The 18546-nt window shown below is 39.2% G+C and overlaps 2 protein-coding genes across 3 annotated transcripts in view; one reads left to right on the forward strand and one right to left on the reverse strand.

The window, feature by feature from the left end:
* GDF9 (growth differentiation factor 9) lies at window positions 1-3925 on the reverse strand. Its single transcript, XM_026659322.1, has 2 exons — window positions 3481-3925; window positions 1-953 (listed from the first exon to the last, which is right to left on the reverse strand). The coding sequence occupies exons 1-2, from the start codon at window positions 3923-3925 to the stop codon at window positions 1-3; spliced, it is 1398 nt and encodes a 465-aa protein (XP_026515107.1).
* Window positions 3926-15154: 11229 nt separating this feature from the next.
* SHROOM1 (shroom family member 1) overlaps window positions 15155-18546 on the forward strand; it is a 72414-nt gene continuing 69022 nt past the window's right edge. For both annotated transcript variants that reach the window (XM_024209036.3, XM_024209038.3), the window contains exon 1: window positions 15155-15317. The gene's annotated coding sequence lies outside the window, so the exon portion shown is untranslated. The remainder of the gene's footprint in view (window positions 15318-18546) is intronic.

Genomic DNA, 18546 nt, shown 5'->3' on the forward strand with positions numbered 1-18546 from the left:
TTACCGACAAGTACATTTAGTAGCTATCATATCTTCATATTCTTTGTAGACTATAGAACCATCAGGCTCTATTGTCAAGACACTCAAGGGACTATATTCAGCAGGAATGCAAGAAGGCCTTGGAACAGAGGAGTCCAATTTCTCATATATGATGTTCTGTACCATTGTATGGACAGGAGAGCCATAACGATGCCCAACCACCCTTGGGCAGTCACCTTTGCAATATTGAGGGTTGTATCTGTGTGGTGCTATTATCCATTTGTCCCACTTTAGTTGGCTAAAACTTAGTCGGAAGTTGTGAAGCTCACATTCATTTTGGGGATACAGGAATTGTTTGAAGTATTCACTCAAATTATAAGTTGGAGCAGATTGGTTCTCTTTCACATCTTCATCTCTTCGGTGGCGAGATGCCCTTTTATTCTGCATATTTTCTGTTCCCATTTCTTTCATGGAATCTGCAAGTGGATTATTTCTCCATCGGGACCACATTGGATTCTTCCTTCTATGCCTAAGGGAGTTCCACCTACGATAAGCTTGCTCACTGGTGTCATTTAGGTACAATAAAAGAGAAGGAGGCACCAATGCCGTATTAAAGGAATTTCCCTGTTTAGAGTTGTGGTGTTGATCATCTTTCAGACAAGTGAAATTCACAGCCATATGGATACTCCTCTTGTTAGAGGCAATTAGAGGCTGAAGAAAAGAGGTCACATCAATCTCAACCCATTTGTGTCTTCTGAGTTCAAAATGCAGATTAAAAGTAATTGACTGAGGTACATTGGGACACACTTGACCAGAAGGATCATTTTCCTTAACAGCTAAGTGGCACGTGCATGTAATGGCAGAAGAACTAAAAACTGATCTGTCAAAGGAGTAGAGCAAGACAGACTTGAGTAAATGCTCCAGCGCAGTAACACGATCCAGATTGAAAAGCAGATCCACTGAGCGAAGGTCTTCTGAGAAAGAAAACAAAGTCTCTGTAGAGATTAAACAATTTTCAATACACCTCTACCCCGATATAATGCGACACGATATAACATGAATTCGGATATAATGCGGTAAAGCAGTGCTCCAGGGGGAGAGGGGGCAGGGCTGCGCACTCCAGTGGATCAAAGCAAGTTTGATATAACGCAGTTTCACTTATAACGCGGTAAGATTTTTTGGCTCCCGAGGACAGCGTTATATCGAGGTAGAGGTGTAGTACTTGACAATGTGCATAATCAAACAGAAATAATTTAGACCTCAAAATTCAATTGAACTTAAATTTGATAGTCTGGCAGGGAATGTCCACCAGGATTCCAAAACCTTATTACTCTAAAGAAAATGCATCAATTTGTCAAAAAAACACCAAACACCCCACAACACCCCCCCTCCCCCACAACCAAACAAATTAACATTTTGGAGGAGCCAACAAATGGTGGATTGACCTGCTGGCTCCACACGTTGTTCATGCAGTTGTGCCAACACTAGTGATACTTCATAAAAAAAAAAAAAAAAAAAAAAAAAAAAAAAAAAAAAAAAAAAAAAAATAAAAAAAAAAAAAAAAAAAAAAAAAAAAAAAAAAAAAAAAAAAAAAAAGGGACAGCAGGCAAAAATCTGTTTCTATTAAGTTAAGGAAGGACGAATTGCAAAACTGAATATGATAGAAATGGCAGAGAAAAAAAATATCTTCGCAGGCTTTTAAGAGGTATTAGAAACTAGTGGGTGAGGAGGAAGCTATACAAACAAGATTGTTGACAATAACCTCCCTTAGTGTCAGTCACAGGGAGACAGGAATTGCCTACTGGGTTAGACCCCTGGTTTATAGGGGTAACATTCTTTCAGAGAGTTGCCAGTACTAGGCCCTTCAGAAGGCTGTGCAAGAAACCCTGAAATCAGTAGATGTGAGAAGATCTACCTCCATGAAAGTCATCCTAACCTGTTGTAGTTAACCCCTTGGCTTTGAAGTTTTTCCAAATTTTTCTTCATTAACTACAAACAACGCTGGATATTCTTGTTCATGTAGATATCCAGTCCCGCTTTGAATTTTGCTAAATTCTTGGCCTCCATGACATCTTGTGATAATGAGCGTTGCAGTCTGGTTATGCATTGCATATAAAAGTATTTCCTGTGTCAGCTTTGAATTTGCTATCTTTCAATTTCATTGACTGTCTCCTTGTTCTTGTATTATGAAATAGAGAGGACAGATGCTCCTGATCTTTTCTATACCATTTGTTATTTTTAATACTTTTATCATGTTCCCCTTTTACTCATCTGCTTTCTAAGGTAAAGAATTCCAGTTGTTTCATTTGGAGCATTTTTCCTTGCTACTAATCGTTGTTAGCCTTCTCTGAACCTTCTCTAATTCTGCAACTTTATTTATTGAGATAGAATATTATATGCAGTATTGGTCTCCCTAAGTGAGGGCTTTACTGATTTAGTGTAGCGGCTCATAGTATTTCATGCTATTCTCCATTCCACTAAACCTAAAATTGTTTGCTTTTTTGAGCATAGCTGCACATGGAGATTGTGAGTTAGTTCAAGTTTAGCCACCTGAATCACTATAACATAGAAGACATCTTAAAAGGAGACACACCCATAATTAGTTTTTGCTTTCAAGCATTACATTACCATGCTACACAGGGGGTTTTATAGCAATGTACCTAAAACGGTAGTTTGGCTGCAGTTTATGTGGCAGGTCATAATTAATAAATCTTACCACTTTTATTAAATCTCCTCTTACAGAGCACTTTGCCTTAAAATATATTGTGAAGATTCACATCTGTAGCCAGACATATACATATACAATTTTTTTTTTTAAATATGGATGGAGAAACCCTGAGTCAGAGTTGAAGTAACATGTCCACAGCCATATATGTAGGATTAGAAGTCAAGAATTGCTGGTTGCCAGTCTTGTGATCTGACCACATCTTTCACCCCACCCCACCCCACCCCATCATTTTCTCCTTGAAGCTTCCCAGCTGCATCAGTTTGTAATTAACTCATCGGAAGTCATGCTTTCCAAGTATGGATATTCATAAAGTGGGGGAAATGGAGTGGTTCTTCTCTAGTAGAAAGTACAGCAGAAACAGTGGACTAATTTGGAGAAGTCCTCTTGTAATGGGATCCCAACACATCGTTAATAAGATCTCAATACTGAATCAGATTTTGCTGTGTAAAATGCAGAATTTAAAAGTCAGTAAAAGGACAAAAGACAGCCAACAGATTTTAATTATTTCTTTTTCCTGCTTTACTCAATATAGCTTTAGATGTGGGTATTATGTAGGGTCAAAGGCCTAAATTATGGAGAAGCCTGGCATAAATTCCCTTTAAGAAGAGGCAGATTATGGAAAAACCCATTCAATGCAAGGGAAGAGTCAGTCAGTAGATTTAACAGTTACACCTCTGTAGAGAATAGAGGTTTCTTTATTCTACCCCATTGAAGGAAAGGGGAAGAGCGTCTTAATTACCCCTCCCCCCAAACACAGGTCTTTCCTCACCTACCTTTTATTTGGTCCTTGGGGTGGTGCTTGCACTCAGCATATGGAGTGAGGAGCCAGACAGTGTTGTAGAGGTGATTTTTGTTGGCTTTTGGGATCCCTTCTTTTGTGGCAGACATCTTATATAGCCGCTTCATATACCTCAGGGCTCTGGAATCTGGTTGGAGTCTTGGGGCCTCACCTTCCCAACTGTGAGGTCTCTGGTCAGACAGCACCTTGAGAATGGGTGGCAAGAGGGCATAGCCATTTCTCACACCTGGTGGCAGTAGCAACACTGGAGGTAGCTCAGGGGGTTCATCCTCAGGAACAAGCAACAGCTCAGGGGGCCTCTCAGACACTACCTCATCCCTAGAGCTGGGGGAACACAGAGCAACAGAAGACAGTAACCTGATAGAGTAATAGAAACAGATGAAGATTCTCCAGGGAATTACCATGATGCTGGAGGTCATAGCAGAAAAACCCTATCCCCATGACAGGTTATATCATAGAAGAGAAAAAGAACCAACCCTGGCCTCTTAAATATATTTCAGGTGTGAGTGGGAAGGAAGCATCTCTCTGATTACACCAGAGGGAGAGACCTACAGCTGGGGAGTGAATCCAAGTGGCCATTTGAGTTCAAGCTAGAATCTTTGCACATGTAGGCAAACAAGCACCCCACTCTCACAACTTACCCACTTTCACATGGAAGCCATTATTAATTATAGAAAGGTGCTAATTCATTAGCATGTTTATCCTCTCTAGCTTCCAGAAGGGACCACAAGAAATGATGGCTGAATAATAGTTATTCTGGCTGGCTGTAGTTACTGCCCCAAAGCAACTTGTGATTCTAATATAGCTGTGACATTCAAACATGTTTTTACCACAATAATGATGCCTACCCAAAGGTAACTGTTAAAAAAACCTCAGTGATAATCTTTTAATGAGCTGGTAAGAAAAAGGTTCCTGTAGAAAGACTGAAATTGGGTTTCTTACAGTACCACAGCTGAGATAATGGGGAATAGGAGAAGAAGAAGGAAATAGGGGGAAAGGTTCAGAGTAACTGAAAGAAACAGGAAACAAGAGTCCTTCATGAATAATTCTTTAATTTGAAATCTGATGTTTAGCTGCTCTGGTACACTCTGGGCACAGTCTGAATGCCTTCTATAGGTAGATCTCTCTGGTGAGCTAAGTAGTGATAGTATACTAGTAATGAGAGGGACTAAAAGTGAACACACTGTGTTCTAAGCATGGATCTCTGAGATAGAAATGGCTGAATTCCTATCCCTACTCACCCTGTTAATTTCTTGTATGATCTTTGGCATTTAGGGTGGGATGCACATTGCACAAGGGTATTTAGATACCTTATTCTTGTTTCTAGGCACCACTGTGATCCGCAAACCCCACTCAGCTTCTGCCTAGCCCAGTTGGCACCCAAACTCACTCGGTGCCAAGGTTATTTCCTGTTGGCATGTACAGCCTCACTCTGGGCACCTGAGCTTGTGGACTACTGCCTTATGATAGGTGTCAAGACACTGTCTCCTGACTAAGCCCTAGAGTGATTCACAAGCTGGGAAAGATAGGCATTCAGCCAAAGATCTGTGCACACCTACTGGATCAGGACCTTCAGGCAAGTTCACATAAAATCTGCTCAGCTCTCATTACATGAGATTTTCACTGAGCTGAGCAGATTCTGGAAAAAAATTTCCAGCTACATTTCATTTTGTAATAGGACGGTATAATAAGCTATTTAAAATATAGTTCTCGTGTTTGTGGCAACTATTATATAAATCAACAGGAATAAAATAAACAGTTTAATATATTTAATGTGTGGTTGTAAACAACTAAGATGTACTCCACTATATACTGTAAAAGACTTGTACTTTTCTGTCAGTTTATAATGAATGAGCCAAATGCAGACATGGGTGGTGTGGGTACAACTCCACTGAAGTCAATGACCCGCTTAACCCAGGCCTGATCTTGGCCCAATATATTTAAAACAAAACAGAAAACTCAGCAGTAATACCTGAGATAATTAAAAATAAATGAATGTTAAAAATCTTACTTTTTTTTCCCCATGGATACTATTTATTTTTTGTAAGTCACCTATTTTAGTTTTATTCCCAGTCAGTTTCCCTTTTGGACTCTCATGCCCTGGCTCAGCACTGTGATGGCTAAGTTGGAAATACTGAAGGCAAATGTTTAACTCCAAACAGAGGTTTTTTTTTCATTTAAATTACAATAAAAACAAAATTAAAAAAAATCCTTTCTCTGACAAAAACCAATTTTTTTGCCCTTAACTACCTGATCGTGCCAATAGAAGTATTAATTAAAGTGTAAAGTAACTGATTTATAGCTATCATTTGCTGTTAACATGCTTCTTGCCTTTCACTTCTCTGCAGACACTAATACCAGTCTTAGAGAAATGGAATGGAAAAGTAATTGTGCTTATAGTGCCCTCAGATTACCTTCCAATCCCTAAGTAAAGCCCTTCTACCTCCAATCTGAAATCTAGGCATCCAAATAAGTAGGGTGCTTTTCGATCACTACCAGCTATCTATGGAATGTGCTCCTAAAGACCTCTGCTAGAGCACTATTGATTACTTCTGGAATGTATAGAGCTGCCTGTTGCTGAACATGTCTAATTGGGATTTTTTTTATTTTATTAGGATAATACCTGAGAGAATCTCCTTTCTTGTCAGTTGTTTTTAATTAGAGCCATGTTATCAGTAGTGTGGTAAAATGTCACCCCATCGTTTAACTTTCCTATCTCACTGTTTCCAAGAAAGGAGTGCTAGCTCAGAGAAAGCTTAATTAACTTACAAAATGTCAGGCTGGTGTACTTTCACTCAGATTGGAAGGTTAATTATAAAACTGATTAGGATTATATTCAGCTAACCATCTATATACCCGAATAATGTAACCTTGTTTCTTTTGCTTGCTCACATCTGATTAGGTTATGATAAGAGGAGAGCACTACCACTTCTAAGGTCAGTTAAAATTTAAAAGTTTTGTTGCGTGGGTTGGTTTATACTTCCATACATTTTTTTAAATAGCATCCATCAACCAACATGCTAACATCAAACCACTCCAACAATTCTTAACTTCTAGATGCTGAGGTAATAATAAATCTTTTACTATAATTCTATATAGTGGATCCTAGTAAAATCTCAGATAGTCTTATGCATACACTGCACTGTGAGATGAGAGGGGATTAAAAAGATAGCTACAGTTTTAAATATGTATCAGGTGGACTGGATGGCTCAAGGAAGTAGTAATGAGCTATAGAGGCTTATATACCTAGGTGACAGGTGTGAATCTAGTCCTAGTCAGAGGTGCCTTGAAAATTGCTATTGTTTGGTGGCCTGTGTGAAATAAGTTGCCCTTTCCAGTGGTCAAATGTCCCGGTCACCAAAAGCCATGTATATTAACTGGCCCCTTTGTTAGCAATCCTAATAGAGAAGTCATGGACTGAGTGGACCATATGGTGTGATTGCACTGTCACCTTTTTTCTAATTTCCACAAATGCACTACCCAAGGTTCAGCACCATTGATGGCAGCAACAGTGAATATAAACTAACAGCTGGCATTTTAACCATTGTGTTGTCTAACCATGTTCATAACAGGTCTAGATCACATGGAGTTAGATTTTCAAAATATCTGGGGATTACATTTTCAAGTATTCAGTACCCACAATTGGGACTAGATTTTCAAAAGCGCTTAGAGCACAGCAACTCCCTGCCCTGATTTTTAAAAAGCATACATATACTAGGCTGAACTCTTTTGACAGTCTGGCCGTCGTCTCTCCTCAGCCCCCACAAGTGGGAGCTGAACTTTTTTGAAAATCTGGCCCATAATATCACAGGCATTCTCAGCAGTGTTGCCATGCTAATGGCTTCCTGAGGAGGCAGCCATAATTTAGGGCAGCCCTTGCATTGCCTACTTCATCCAATGGACTGTACTTGTGTCATGGAGTCATTGGGCGATGCTCTGAAACTACTCCATATGGAGCCAGTCAGGACTCTGGGGTAGCATGTCTCCTCTCTCTGAGCATACTGTCACCAGGGCAAGAAGTTTACAGAGCTTCAACCTTCCTGAATCTGACCCCGGAGCATTCAGCATCCCCTTCCACACTGTGCACTTCCTGCAGCGAGTCCGCCTGAGAGGGGCTCCTGGGAAGCCAAAGGGCCCTGCACCCCAACTCTGTAGTCAGCAGTGATTCTCAGCCAGCGTAAAACATAAGGTTTCTTAGTCAACAGGAACACAGCGTAGTACAGAACTTGTTAGCACAGAAATCAATGACTTTTAGACAAGTCCATCTTGGGGGACCCCGGGCCAGACGCCCTGGACTCCCCCATCTCAGTCCCAAAAAACACAGTCTCCCAGCTTCCAGCGACCCCACCTCCGACCTGCCTGTTGCCCCTCCTCCTGGCCTTTGTCTTGCTTCCCAGGGAAAGAGTCACCTGGTCACCTCCCCCTCCTGGGTCTCAGGTTATAAAGGGCATTGGCCATTGCCTACATGTAGACCTGGGGAGCCTCACCTGCCTGAGGGCCTCAGCGAAAGTCACACACCCAATTCCCATCACCTAAGCGTTGGTGCAAGACACAAGGAAACTGAGGTACACATAGTCTAGGACAGTAAGACTCACATGCAACATAACAAAGTGAATAAAATCCCACTTCGTCACAACTTGCCCCTGGAACAGCCCAGGAAAGAGGATGCAAAGATTGTCTCAAAATGGCCAGGGGTCTTTCTCCCACAGAGCTGGAAGTTCTGTAAGAAGTGCAGCACAGAATGTCAGCTTTTAGCAGAGCACTGCTGCTGACCACATTATAGCCATTCTGTGCACAAGTAGAGGGCTTCAGTCTGTGGTAATTAGCGTTTTTTATTGTGGTGTGTGGAGCTTTGAAGATCTGTTTTGACTGTGGTTACTGCAACCTAAATACCTACAACATTCTGGAGGCAGGATTCAAAGAGACTGGTTACCTGGAAGCAGCTGAATTTGGAGACTGAACCAATAAGAATAATAATAAATGATGCGTGAGGCTAGCTGTAGCTTGAAAGCAAGGACACCTCTCCCTGTGCTAATGGTTCATTTTGCTATTGTTCTTATCTAACTAAAGTCATCATTGTAGTTAACTGAAAAGGGCATGATTAGTTACTGGAGACATGACATTCATGAGCACTAAATTACTAAGAGAAGAAAATTGAAACATGGAGGGAAGTGCTTTAGCAGACTATAATTAACTTTCTCAGTAAGTGGAAGATTAAGATCTTGTAAAAACAAGGTTTTTTTTTACAAAAACTGAACCCAACAAAAATATTTCCACTCTTATTTTTTTTTAAATTTCCAGTTCATCAGTTGTCTTCATTTAAAGAAAGAAATATTGCCCTGCAGCTTTTGCAAGAAAGGGCCCTGATTCTCCTGTCACTCATGCAGATTCAATGGAGCCTCATTGAGGTCAATGGAGTTCTGCCTGGGTGCAAGGGTTTGCCCCTTGCATGTGGTTAGTGTCCAAAAAGAACATGAAAGTGAGACTGATAATAAACAAAAGTTATACTGACAAATGACTTTCTTTGCCCAAGATAAAAGAAAGGCAAAAATTAAATAAGCAGCATGTGGTCCACACAATTTTGGACCTGTAGAATAAAGGATTTAAAAAAAAACTATTTAAAAAAAATAATAAATGTATTTTTTTCTGTTTTAATACTTTAAGGTGTTATTAGTAACATGGAGAAGAAAGGTTTGTTTACAACATATGATGTGAAAATTTCTCTTTTGAGTTGAAAGTTTCTCTTTACAAATACATCAACTTAAAACTAGTAGAATAACATACAAGGTATTTCAAAAGTCTGATCCATGCATAGCTAAATATTCGATCACTATAGGGAGTGAGGATTAAGAACTAGTAGTTTCCCTCCCCAGAGGGATCACAAACTGTATTGCCTATGCTCTCCTCCCACTGACGTCTGGATTGAAGACTTCCTTCATCTCCCTTAAGTTTAATAGTCTTTCAGCATCTGACCCAGGGGATGTGAGAAACGGAGGCAAAGCAAGATGTGTGCTCTTAATACAAAGAAAATGGAAAAGGGTAGAATTTATGGGTTATAACAGGGGTAGGCAACCTATGGCACGCGTGCCGAAGGCGGCACGTGAGCTGATTTTCAGTGGCACTCACACTGCCCGGGTCCTGGCCACCGGTCCAGTAGGCTCTGCATTTTAATTTAATTTTAAATGAAGCTTCTTAAACATTTTAAAAACCTTATTTACTTTACATACAACAATAATTTAGTTATATATGATAGATTTATAGAAAGAGACCTTCTAAAAACGTTAAAATGTATTACCGGCACGCAAAACCTTAAATTAGAGTGAATAAATGAAGACTCGGCACACCACTTCTGAAAGGTTGCCGAACCCTGGGTTATAACAATTTTAGTTTTAAAAGAGCAAGCAGATATTCCTCGTAAGAAACATGCTTCTTCCTCAAAGTCTATCCATATTAAAGGGTCACTCTCAAGTTAAAAAAATATTTTTAAAAAACCCTCTGAGTCCGATCCAGCAGACACATCTATTATTACTAATGTTGTTGTTTTTATCAGGAGTGATTCAACTGAAGTCAGTGGGACTAGGCCTGGTAGTAAGCACTATGGCCGTATTATATATTTGCAGATTCAGGTGCAAACATCTTTAACTATGATAGTAACAAGAGCTTAGATTATTAAAACTGGGGGGTGGGGGGGGAGTTCAAATACTTTTTGCCACTTATGCTCATTGTTTAGGTTTTCCACGATAATGGACTAGTGAGCTTCCCTTTTGTCCTAGTCAGTTTCTGTTTCTGGTTTTCCTGCACTAGTGCAATGTTGAAAAGTTTGGATGGTAAACATAACAGAGGAATGTGTGTTTCTTTAAAAGAATGGAATTGAACAGTCATAGAAACAATTTTGCTGGACTGAAGTTTTGTAAATAGCTGGATCCCTTTCCCTGCAAGCAGTCATGCATTGCTTAGCTCTTGTTCAAGTGAGTAGTCCTATTGAAGTAAAAGGGACTACTTACATGAGTAGCCACTCATATGCACGAGTGTTTGTGATATTGAGACGTTGGAGTTTTTTAAATAAAACTCAAAATCTGAGCCAAATTAGAGTTGATCATGTCCCTTTAAAAAAAATCCACAGCATTATTAGACTATTATCTGGTTTTCCAATGCATTATATATCTTAAATATTTTGTTCTGTCTGTTATTAAATTTAAGATTCTTGGGACAGGAACCATGTCTTCCCATATTTTTTTCATCAAGAAGCACGCCAACGACACTGGTCAGTAAGTTCTTCTGCTAATAATTTTTAAATTCCTGTAAATGAGAACTGAGGAATGTGCGGCTTTGCCTGGTAGTTAGGTACTGAGGTTTGTTTGTTTCCACAAGACAGCAAAAGCATTAGTCACAGGTATAGATGTTATGCCATGATAAACAAGGGTTTTAATTCTAGCTCACTGAGCCGATTCAGTGGACTTTGAAACACAAGAAATGTCAGGTGCTTTCTGCAGAGTCCATTAATATTGTCTGTAGAAGCTTACCTTACTACATCTCCACAAACGTCTTAATCATGCTGTTGCTAGACAGATGTGAGCAGTGGCAATTTCCAAAGAAATTTAGAAATAAAGTGTGTTTAGAAATAAAAGGAGAAATATTCTTTGTTACTTATGGCAGCTCGTTGTTACCATAAACACCAAAAGATTTTGATGCTCTATTTGTTTATAGAAATAGCATGATTTTGTGGGCACTAAAATATGAGCAATTAGTTACTATCCCAGGTAAATGAAGTCACTGAGTGCAGAAAGTGAGGTCATAGGGCTCAATCTTAAATACCTGCTACCCAATGCTTTAAAAGAATTATATATGATGGTACCTAACAGACTTTTCAAATGTTAACGAATAAGGTAGTCACAGTTGAATTTACATTGTTCACAGCCGGTATCTCTTCTTTCCTGTACATAGTTGCTTAAAGTTACAGGGTCTAAATGATCTAATAGTCCTTTTTCATCACTAATATTTAGATTTATTAAAAATAAGATTTTAAGTCAATTCCTGATGTTTAACAGTCTACTGACTTCTATATTGGATAAGGATCTGCTCACCAATGGCAAAGTCTCTCCTCTAATTTGTTGTGTTATTTACATGTATATAAACATATCTTCTGTAGCTCTTTACATCATTGGAAGCACTGTACAAATATTAACAGATACATGAAATATCATGGGTTATTATTATTCCACACTTTACATACGACAAAATTATGGCACACAGGGAGGCAAAATGACTTGCCAAAGGGTACACAGCAAGTTAGTGCAAAGCTGGGATTGAACTCCAGAGTTTCTGGCGCCCATTTGTGTGTTCAGCCCATATTACCTTCCTACCACTTTGTCTAAAATTACTGTAAATTCTTGACCAAAATAACATTTACAATAAATGACCTTGTGGACCCTTTGGACAGAGTAATCGGTTGTTTTGTTGATTCAATAGTTGTGTTTAGTGACGTAATAAGTGATAGCATGGGAAGAGTTTCACTTTATCCTGTTGTGAAAACATATGATTAGCAAGTAGGTGCTTGGCAGTTTCAGTCACTGAAAACCAGAAGAAACTTTGTCCTCTGATACTAGACTGTCAATAGCAGTATGGGTATAAGTGTGTTGTCTTTACCAAACCTCTTCAGTTTTACAACAGTGGAGGTATGTGTTTCCGAAGTATGTTTTTAGAGCTCTTCAATATCAAGGGCTTAACTCACATCTCAGTTACACATTACTTTACTACTGAAATTCATTAAGGAAGACTGTGGGATACTCCACATTAAGGCAGTTCATTAAGGCTATATTTTTAGCTTGTTAAGCAAAAATCACATGAAATCTAACAGCTCTACCAGTGTTGGGAATCAGATACTAATTTTAAAACAATAAGAATTTAGTGCTTCTGAAAAATAACAGATTGACAGCTGCAGAGAACAGTTCTCTATCCACAAAACAGTTACTGCAGCAGTTCCAGCTCCCTGAAGCATCCCTGTCCTGGAGGGACCATTACCGTTCAAAGTATTTCTAGACTGCATAGCCCCATAGGATCCATGCACTAAAAAGCATACAAAGATACAGAAGTTACATTTCCAGGCCCATTTACTCCTTGGCTTGTCTGCAAGGACCAACAACTAGTGGTGACATGGACACCTGTTCACTAGGAACTAGATTGAGGTCACAGACTCATTTCACACAAGCCATTGAATAACATAGCATAACATCTTTCAGTCATTACCAACCCTTAGACTGATTTGAACCAGCCAGTTAGGGTGAAAGGCTCTGTGAACATTTACTAATACTATTGGCCATCTAGTCCCATAGAACGTTATTCTTTTAGTGTAATGGGACTTCTATTAAAGTAGAATTTCTGTAGTTCATCCACTGAACTGGCATTAGTTAAATGTGCTAGTCCCTCCACATGTGTGCACTAAAAATGTAATAGAGTGAGACAGATTTTGTCAAAGTTGTATCTACCAAATATTTCTGTTTGGAGTCCTAGATATACTCAGAACAGGTGAACGTGCTCCCACTGGGTACTGTGGTGCCCTGGAAAGATCCCCTCTGTATTCCTGCCTAGAACTTTGGAACAACAGAAGTAGAGAATGGTCCACAAAGAATCCATTACAGTGTTATGTAAAAGCCTAGTGGAAGAGGAGGACTCTGAGTAAATTTCAAGCAGATACCCATCTAATTCACCTGTTTGTGCTTAAATACTGAATCTTAGTGCATTAACCAAAGACTCCCGTTTACTTGGCCTGTATTAGATGTGCATGTCAGAGGAAGTTGTGCCCTTTTGGATTGTTTAGAATTGCACTCCTTCACCTTGTTTAAGCATAGGTGCTGGAGAAGGAGTTGTGCCAGGTCCTGCTGTTGAGCTGGGAGTTTATTCTGCCTCTCACAGGACACCACTGGAAGATGCAGCATTGTACTCCTTGGGAATTGGTAGTGCTTAGTGACCTTTTCCTTCAGCACTTGCATTATCTTCAACATAAGTTTGTTTTCCTGTTGTCAACCCCTAATGACTCAGACTGAGAGCTTTTTCCCCTGGGTAGCTTCACAAAAAGGAAAGCAGTTCTTTTATTTAGATGTAGCAATTGTGTATATGTAAAAGAGTGGCAAAAGCTGCAAGCGGGGCCCGTCAGTGGAAGCTCCACGGGGTATGTGTTTTGATTCTGACACTGTACGATGTTTATCCACTGTTGTGAATTGGCGCCAATGACATCTTTGTGCTAGTTCTGCCGGTTCACTTTCAGATATCACTAGCCTTCAACGGTACCCATGCAAGGCAACTCTTCTGTTCTATTAAATCAGTGGTTTTCAACCTTTTTTCATTTGTGGCCCCCTAAACAATTTCAAATGGAGGTGTGGACCCCTTTGGAAATCTTAGATATAGTCTGCAGACCCCCAGGGATCCACGGACCACAGGTTGAAAACCATTGTACTAAATAATCTTCTAGGTTTTCCCAGTGAACATAGGACTGGGAGTCATTAATGATATTGTTAGTCTGTCAGCATTTCTATTGTAGATTCCAGTTATAAAAATTGGCTCTTGGTTGTAAATTCACGTTAGATGTTTTTCATGTGCTAAGAATATATGTATTTCCCTAACTAATCCATGTGCTTGTGTTCAAAGGATGCTCCCTATTACCTTAAACTCTGCCATAAATTCAGATCCCACTGCTCCCAAAACAGAGTCCTTCATCTGAGCAAAGGGAAATGCTCAACTAGTTATTAGCAGTATCAGGACTGAGAGTCACAGTTCTTCCGTTCTGATTTCATTCAGCCTGGGCCTTTATTATCTCTTAGTAGGATAACAAATCTGAGGATAAATCCAGCAATTCTGCCATTGGATTTGTGGTGTATCTCACATCTGTAAGATAAATGCAAGCTGCAGTTAAATATTAAAATATAAAAATTCCTATTGGTAACTTCAAACAGTCAGTGAAGTAATAAATCCAGGAGAGTTTCCATAGCATCATCTGTAGCTGACTTTAAAAAAAAAAAAAAGCTTTTCCACTTGTAGGGAAGTGGAGCAGCAGAACAGCTTATGGATTCTGAGGCTGCTTGTCTTTACACCATCCAAAAGGAAAGCAATCTCTGTAGGAAGGTACAAGCTCAGACTGGATGCTGTAAAGACAGCGCCTTAACAGAGCTGGGTCTAGACCACAACATTCAGATCCATTGCTAAAGTCTGGGGCATTCCGTTCTGGGGATTTTAGTTTGGATCCATCTCAGGTTCTTAAGTAAAAGACAAATCACAGGAGGTTCCCCCTTTAGCTCTGCTCCCTCTCTGCAGTGAAGGTGTTATGAATACCTGGCTGTCCTAGATGCTGTGTCTGTACCTTGAAGATTCTAACTGCCAGCTCACTCTTGACTAGTACTGTAAGCAGTGGCATAAACTGCCTGTTATTCTTTTGCCCAGTGTTGGCTGGTGTTTTCTTCCCCCCTTTTGCAGGAGGAGATCTGGGTCATGCTGAAATGCTTCTGCTCTGACGCCAGAGCTTCAGGTTCATTATTCTAACCCCACCTCCCTTCATCTGATTGGACAGGGAGCTCTTCCAGTTACCTTTACAGTCTAAAAGTAGCTAGGGGAACTGCAGAAACTGGAAGAGTTTAATCTGCGGCTGAGAGTAAGGAAAGAGTTCCTTCTAGACTGCCTGTGTCTGTGTAAAGGAATAATACAAGCCTCTGCTACGTGCTGGCACTGCAAGGGAAACAGCATTGTCTGCAATAGTTAGTGAAAAAGACAAGCTCGTTCACGGGAAGCACAAAGGGAGACTGGTCAAGTAGTGGGATGCAGGTAATTATGGTTGTTTGCAGCCAGGGCTCCGGGCTGTTGTGTTTTTGCAATCATTGTTGACAAAGCTGGATGCTGATTTGATGAATGCTCATGATGATGCCCCAGCTATATAAATTACACTGATTGGTTCTAATTGCTGTAAATGTGTGTGCCCTTCTGGAGGTAACTTGCCTTTGTGACGGTGAACGGAAAGCTACAGAGCTAGATGAATTTAGTGATGCTGGAGCGAGGTGGGAGAAAGACCATCGATGTAATGAAACAATGTAAAGTTCAATGATCCTTCATAATGTTTGGGAAATTTTGGAATGTTTGGAAAAATCGATGTTTTAAGCCAACCTGTTGAGTTTGAATTATAAGCACAGTCCCCATCCCCTATTGTAAACAGCTATACCTGAAATAAAAAAAGGGGGGGGGGGGAGGGATGGTGTTTGTTTCCTGGGCATTGCCTTTTGATCAGTTTTGCAGTATTAAACGGGTAAGTGCACTATCAGAAAATGTAATATTGTCTGTTAACAGAGGAGGTTTTAGAAAAAGGACGTTATATATTGAGATAATATTTTATAAGTGAAAAGAATCCTTTTATAGTTCAGAATGTGCTGGAATTATACTACTATAACATATTGGACAAGCAGTAATGTGGTTTTATTTATATGCTCCTTTCAGTAGCTGATTTGAACCTTTATTATTATTTTAAGGTCTTGATCTACACAATTATTTCCTGTAAAAATCACGGGGGCAATAATGGCCTTGAAATTTCTGTCCCTGTTGTGCAGAAGCCCATTAACAAGATTCTTACCTCAGAAATAACTCTCTATAGCAGCATTTTATGCCAGTATTGCAGGGATTGAGTAGAGCTGTGTGGAAACAACAACAAAAAATTTTTTCTTCACAAGGTATTGCAGAAAACAATTCATAATAGAGCTGCAGGTTATTTTGTCCTTTACAATTTTTTTCACACACTGGTAATTTTTAAAAAAAGAAACTACACAGAATTTCAAAATGTTGTGCATGTTGATGTGAAACTTAATGTCAAAACAAAATATTGAAATTCAAACTTTAAAAATGTCTTGGTACATATTTTTTTAAAAAGAGATCCATTTTGAGTGAAAGTGGGTTTTTTTTCTCCCACTTAGAAGTGGTCTTGTTTTCAAGTGACATGACACACAAGATTGCACAGGTCTTTCATAAAACTGATCATATTTACAAAAATTGAGGGCAAAATGCAAAACCTATAGACTCAAGACTCTTGTTATGAATATTTTGCATACTGAGGCTGTCATTTTGCATTAGTTGGTGTTTAGGTACAAGTCATAACATACAGAGGGCCAGACCCTGATATCTTTCTCATGCTGAATAACACTTTAAATCCACCAGTGGCCTCACTAAGTAAGGGTATCAGAATCTGGCCCACAATAGGCAAAATTATAGGCTGCCTGATACCTCCCATTAGAAGACTCTGTCTTCATTTGCTTATAACTTTGCCAAATGTTAACGTTTAGGCTGACGTTTTCCATGCCTTGTGTCTGCCTCAGGCTGATTATTATTATTTTTTTTTTAACTTCAGCCAAAACAGCTCAATAGTTTCAGAAAAGAAGCTAGGGGAAAATATTTTGTTTTGCCTGTGTTTAAAAAATTCTGATAACTTTTTATTTGAACAGCTCTAGTGATCCCATGCCTTGGAACAGAAAGTTTAAATTCCCCAGGGAGTGGCCTTTATGGCAGGGGTGTGCTTTTTGCTGTCCCTTGTAAAAATCTGCCCAAATTGGCCAAACTATAAGTCTTTGGAAAATTGCAGTTTGCATGTACTCAGAGACTTCTTTAATTTTTAGCAGCTAAAATCTCTGAAGAGTCCATCCTCAGTGAGCATGCTCAGTATCTTTAAAAGTGATTTGACAGTAATGATATTCCTAACCCAGGTTTTTTCCTTTGCAAGTCTAATCATCCCTCAGACATTTTAAACAGCCTTAATAAAAAACAGTTTTCGATTTTATGTGACTAGGTTTCACTTCTTTAGTATTTTGATGTGATAATTTCATTGTTTCTCCAATTAGCCATAGGGTCTTCCAAGGGAGACAAGACCCAAATTTCTAATTTAAGGCCCTGGAGATGGGGGAAGAACTGCTGTTAACATAATGAGAACATTTCAGGCCTTTAAAATAATAGACATAAACCCTTTCCCCCCCCCCTATTTGTAAGCAGTGCCTTTATAAACTTTTCAGTAATGTTTGAATTTGTTCACCAGTAGCGTTTAGCTGGATCCTCAGCTGGTATAAATCAGCTTTTGAAATTAATGGAATCATGCCAGTTTACAGCCGTGTAAGATCTGAACCTTTAACGGCAAGGCAAAATACTGATTCCAATGCCTAGAATTGATTATAGTAGCAGGGAACCATACAATTAAGGACACCTACATTCCCTGTCTGCTGACCTTCAGTTCATCAGTATTCTTTGCTCATTGTTCATCACCATTTATACAGTAGAATCAGTAGAAATGTAAAACTTTCTTGAAAATAGGGATACATTAGTTTCAATAGTATGTGAAAAATGAATTGCTTTGGATATTTCCTCTCCATTTCCTCCTGGCTGATTTAGGGCCTGATCCAAAGCCTCTCAAAGTCCATTGAACGACAGCCATTGACTTCAGTGGGCTTTTGGATCTTTTTAAAATCTTTTAAATGCAAATTACCCTCCAATGGGGAATAAAATAATAAGACTTGGAGGAATGGAACAAATATCAAATTTCTTGTCTCTGTAAGGTAGATACAGTAAAGATTAATGTCCTCCCAAAATTACTATTTTCTGCTTCAGTGCATTCCTGTTTGTATCTGTGACATGACATTAAACATGGCAGGATGTGCTATTAAAATTCATATGGAACATAAAGTTCTAAAGTTTTCTATAAGCCTACAAAGTGGGGTAGACTAGCTTTCCCTAATTTGGCATATTATTATTTCATTATATTATGAATCACAACTAAAAGATGTGACCAGTTGGGTTAGCAGTAGATCATGAACATGACTGAAGTCTAGTTATAGCTATTTGTACAACTGTTGGGTTAAAAAGAAATGTAAGTTACCAAAAATAAAAAGTCACCCATTCACCTAGGCCATTTTAGCTGCTTTGGACAAATTTTCTAAATTCCTGTCACCGAAGCCCTCTCTTTTAGCTACTTGCATTAACAATCAGAAATTTCTCTCTAGGAAATATTAGAGTGACTACTCATTGTAGT

Source organism: Terrapene carolina, unplaced genomic scaffold, assembly GCF_002925995.2.
Source record: "Terrapene carolina triunguis isolate 2854851 unplaced genomic scaffold, T_m_triunguis-2.0 Scaffold629, whole genome shotgun sequence".
NCBI classification, from domain to species: domain Eukaryota; kingdom Metazoa; phylum Chordata; order Testudines; family Emydidae; genus Terrapene; species Terrapene triunguis.

Excerpts from the sequence above, each read along its gene's own strand:
- GDF9 (XM_026659322.1), bottom strand. The coding sequence starts at position 3,925 with ATGACCTCCAGCATCATGGTAATTCCCTGGAGAATCTTCATCTGTTTC. Across the intron at positions 954-3,480 it reads CCCCAAGGACCAAATAAAAG|AAGACCTTCGCTCAGTGGAT; the intron begins GTAGGTGAGGAA and ends TTTCTTTCTCAG.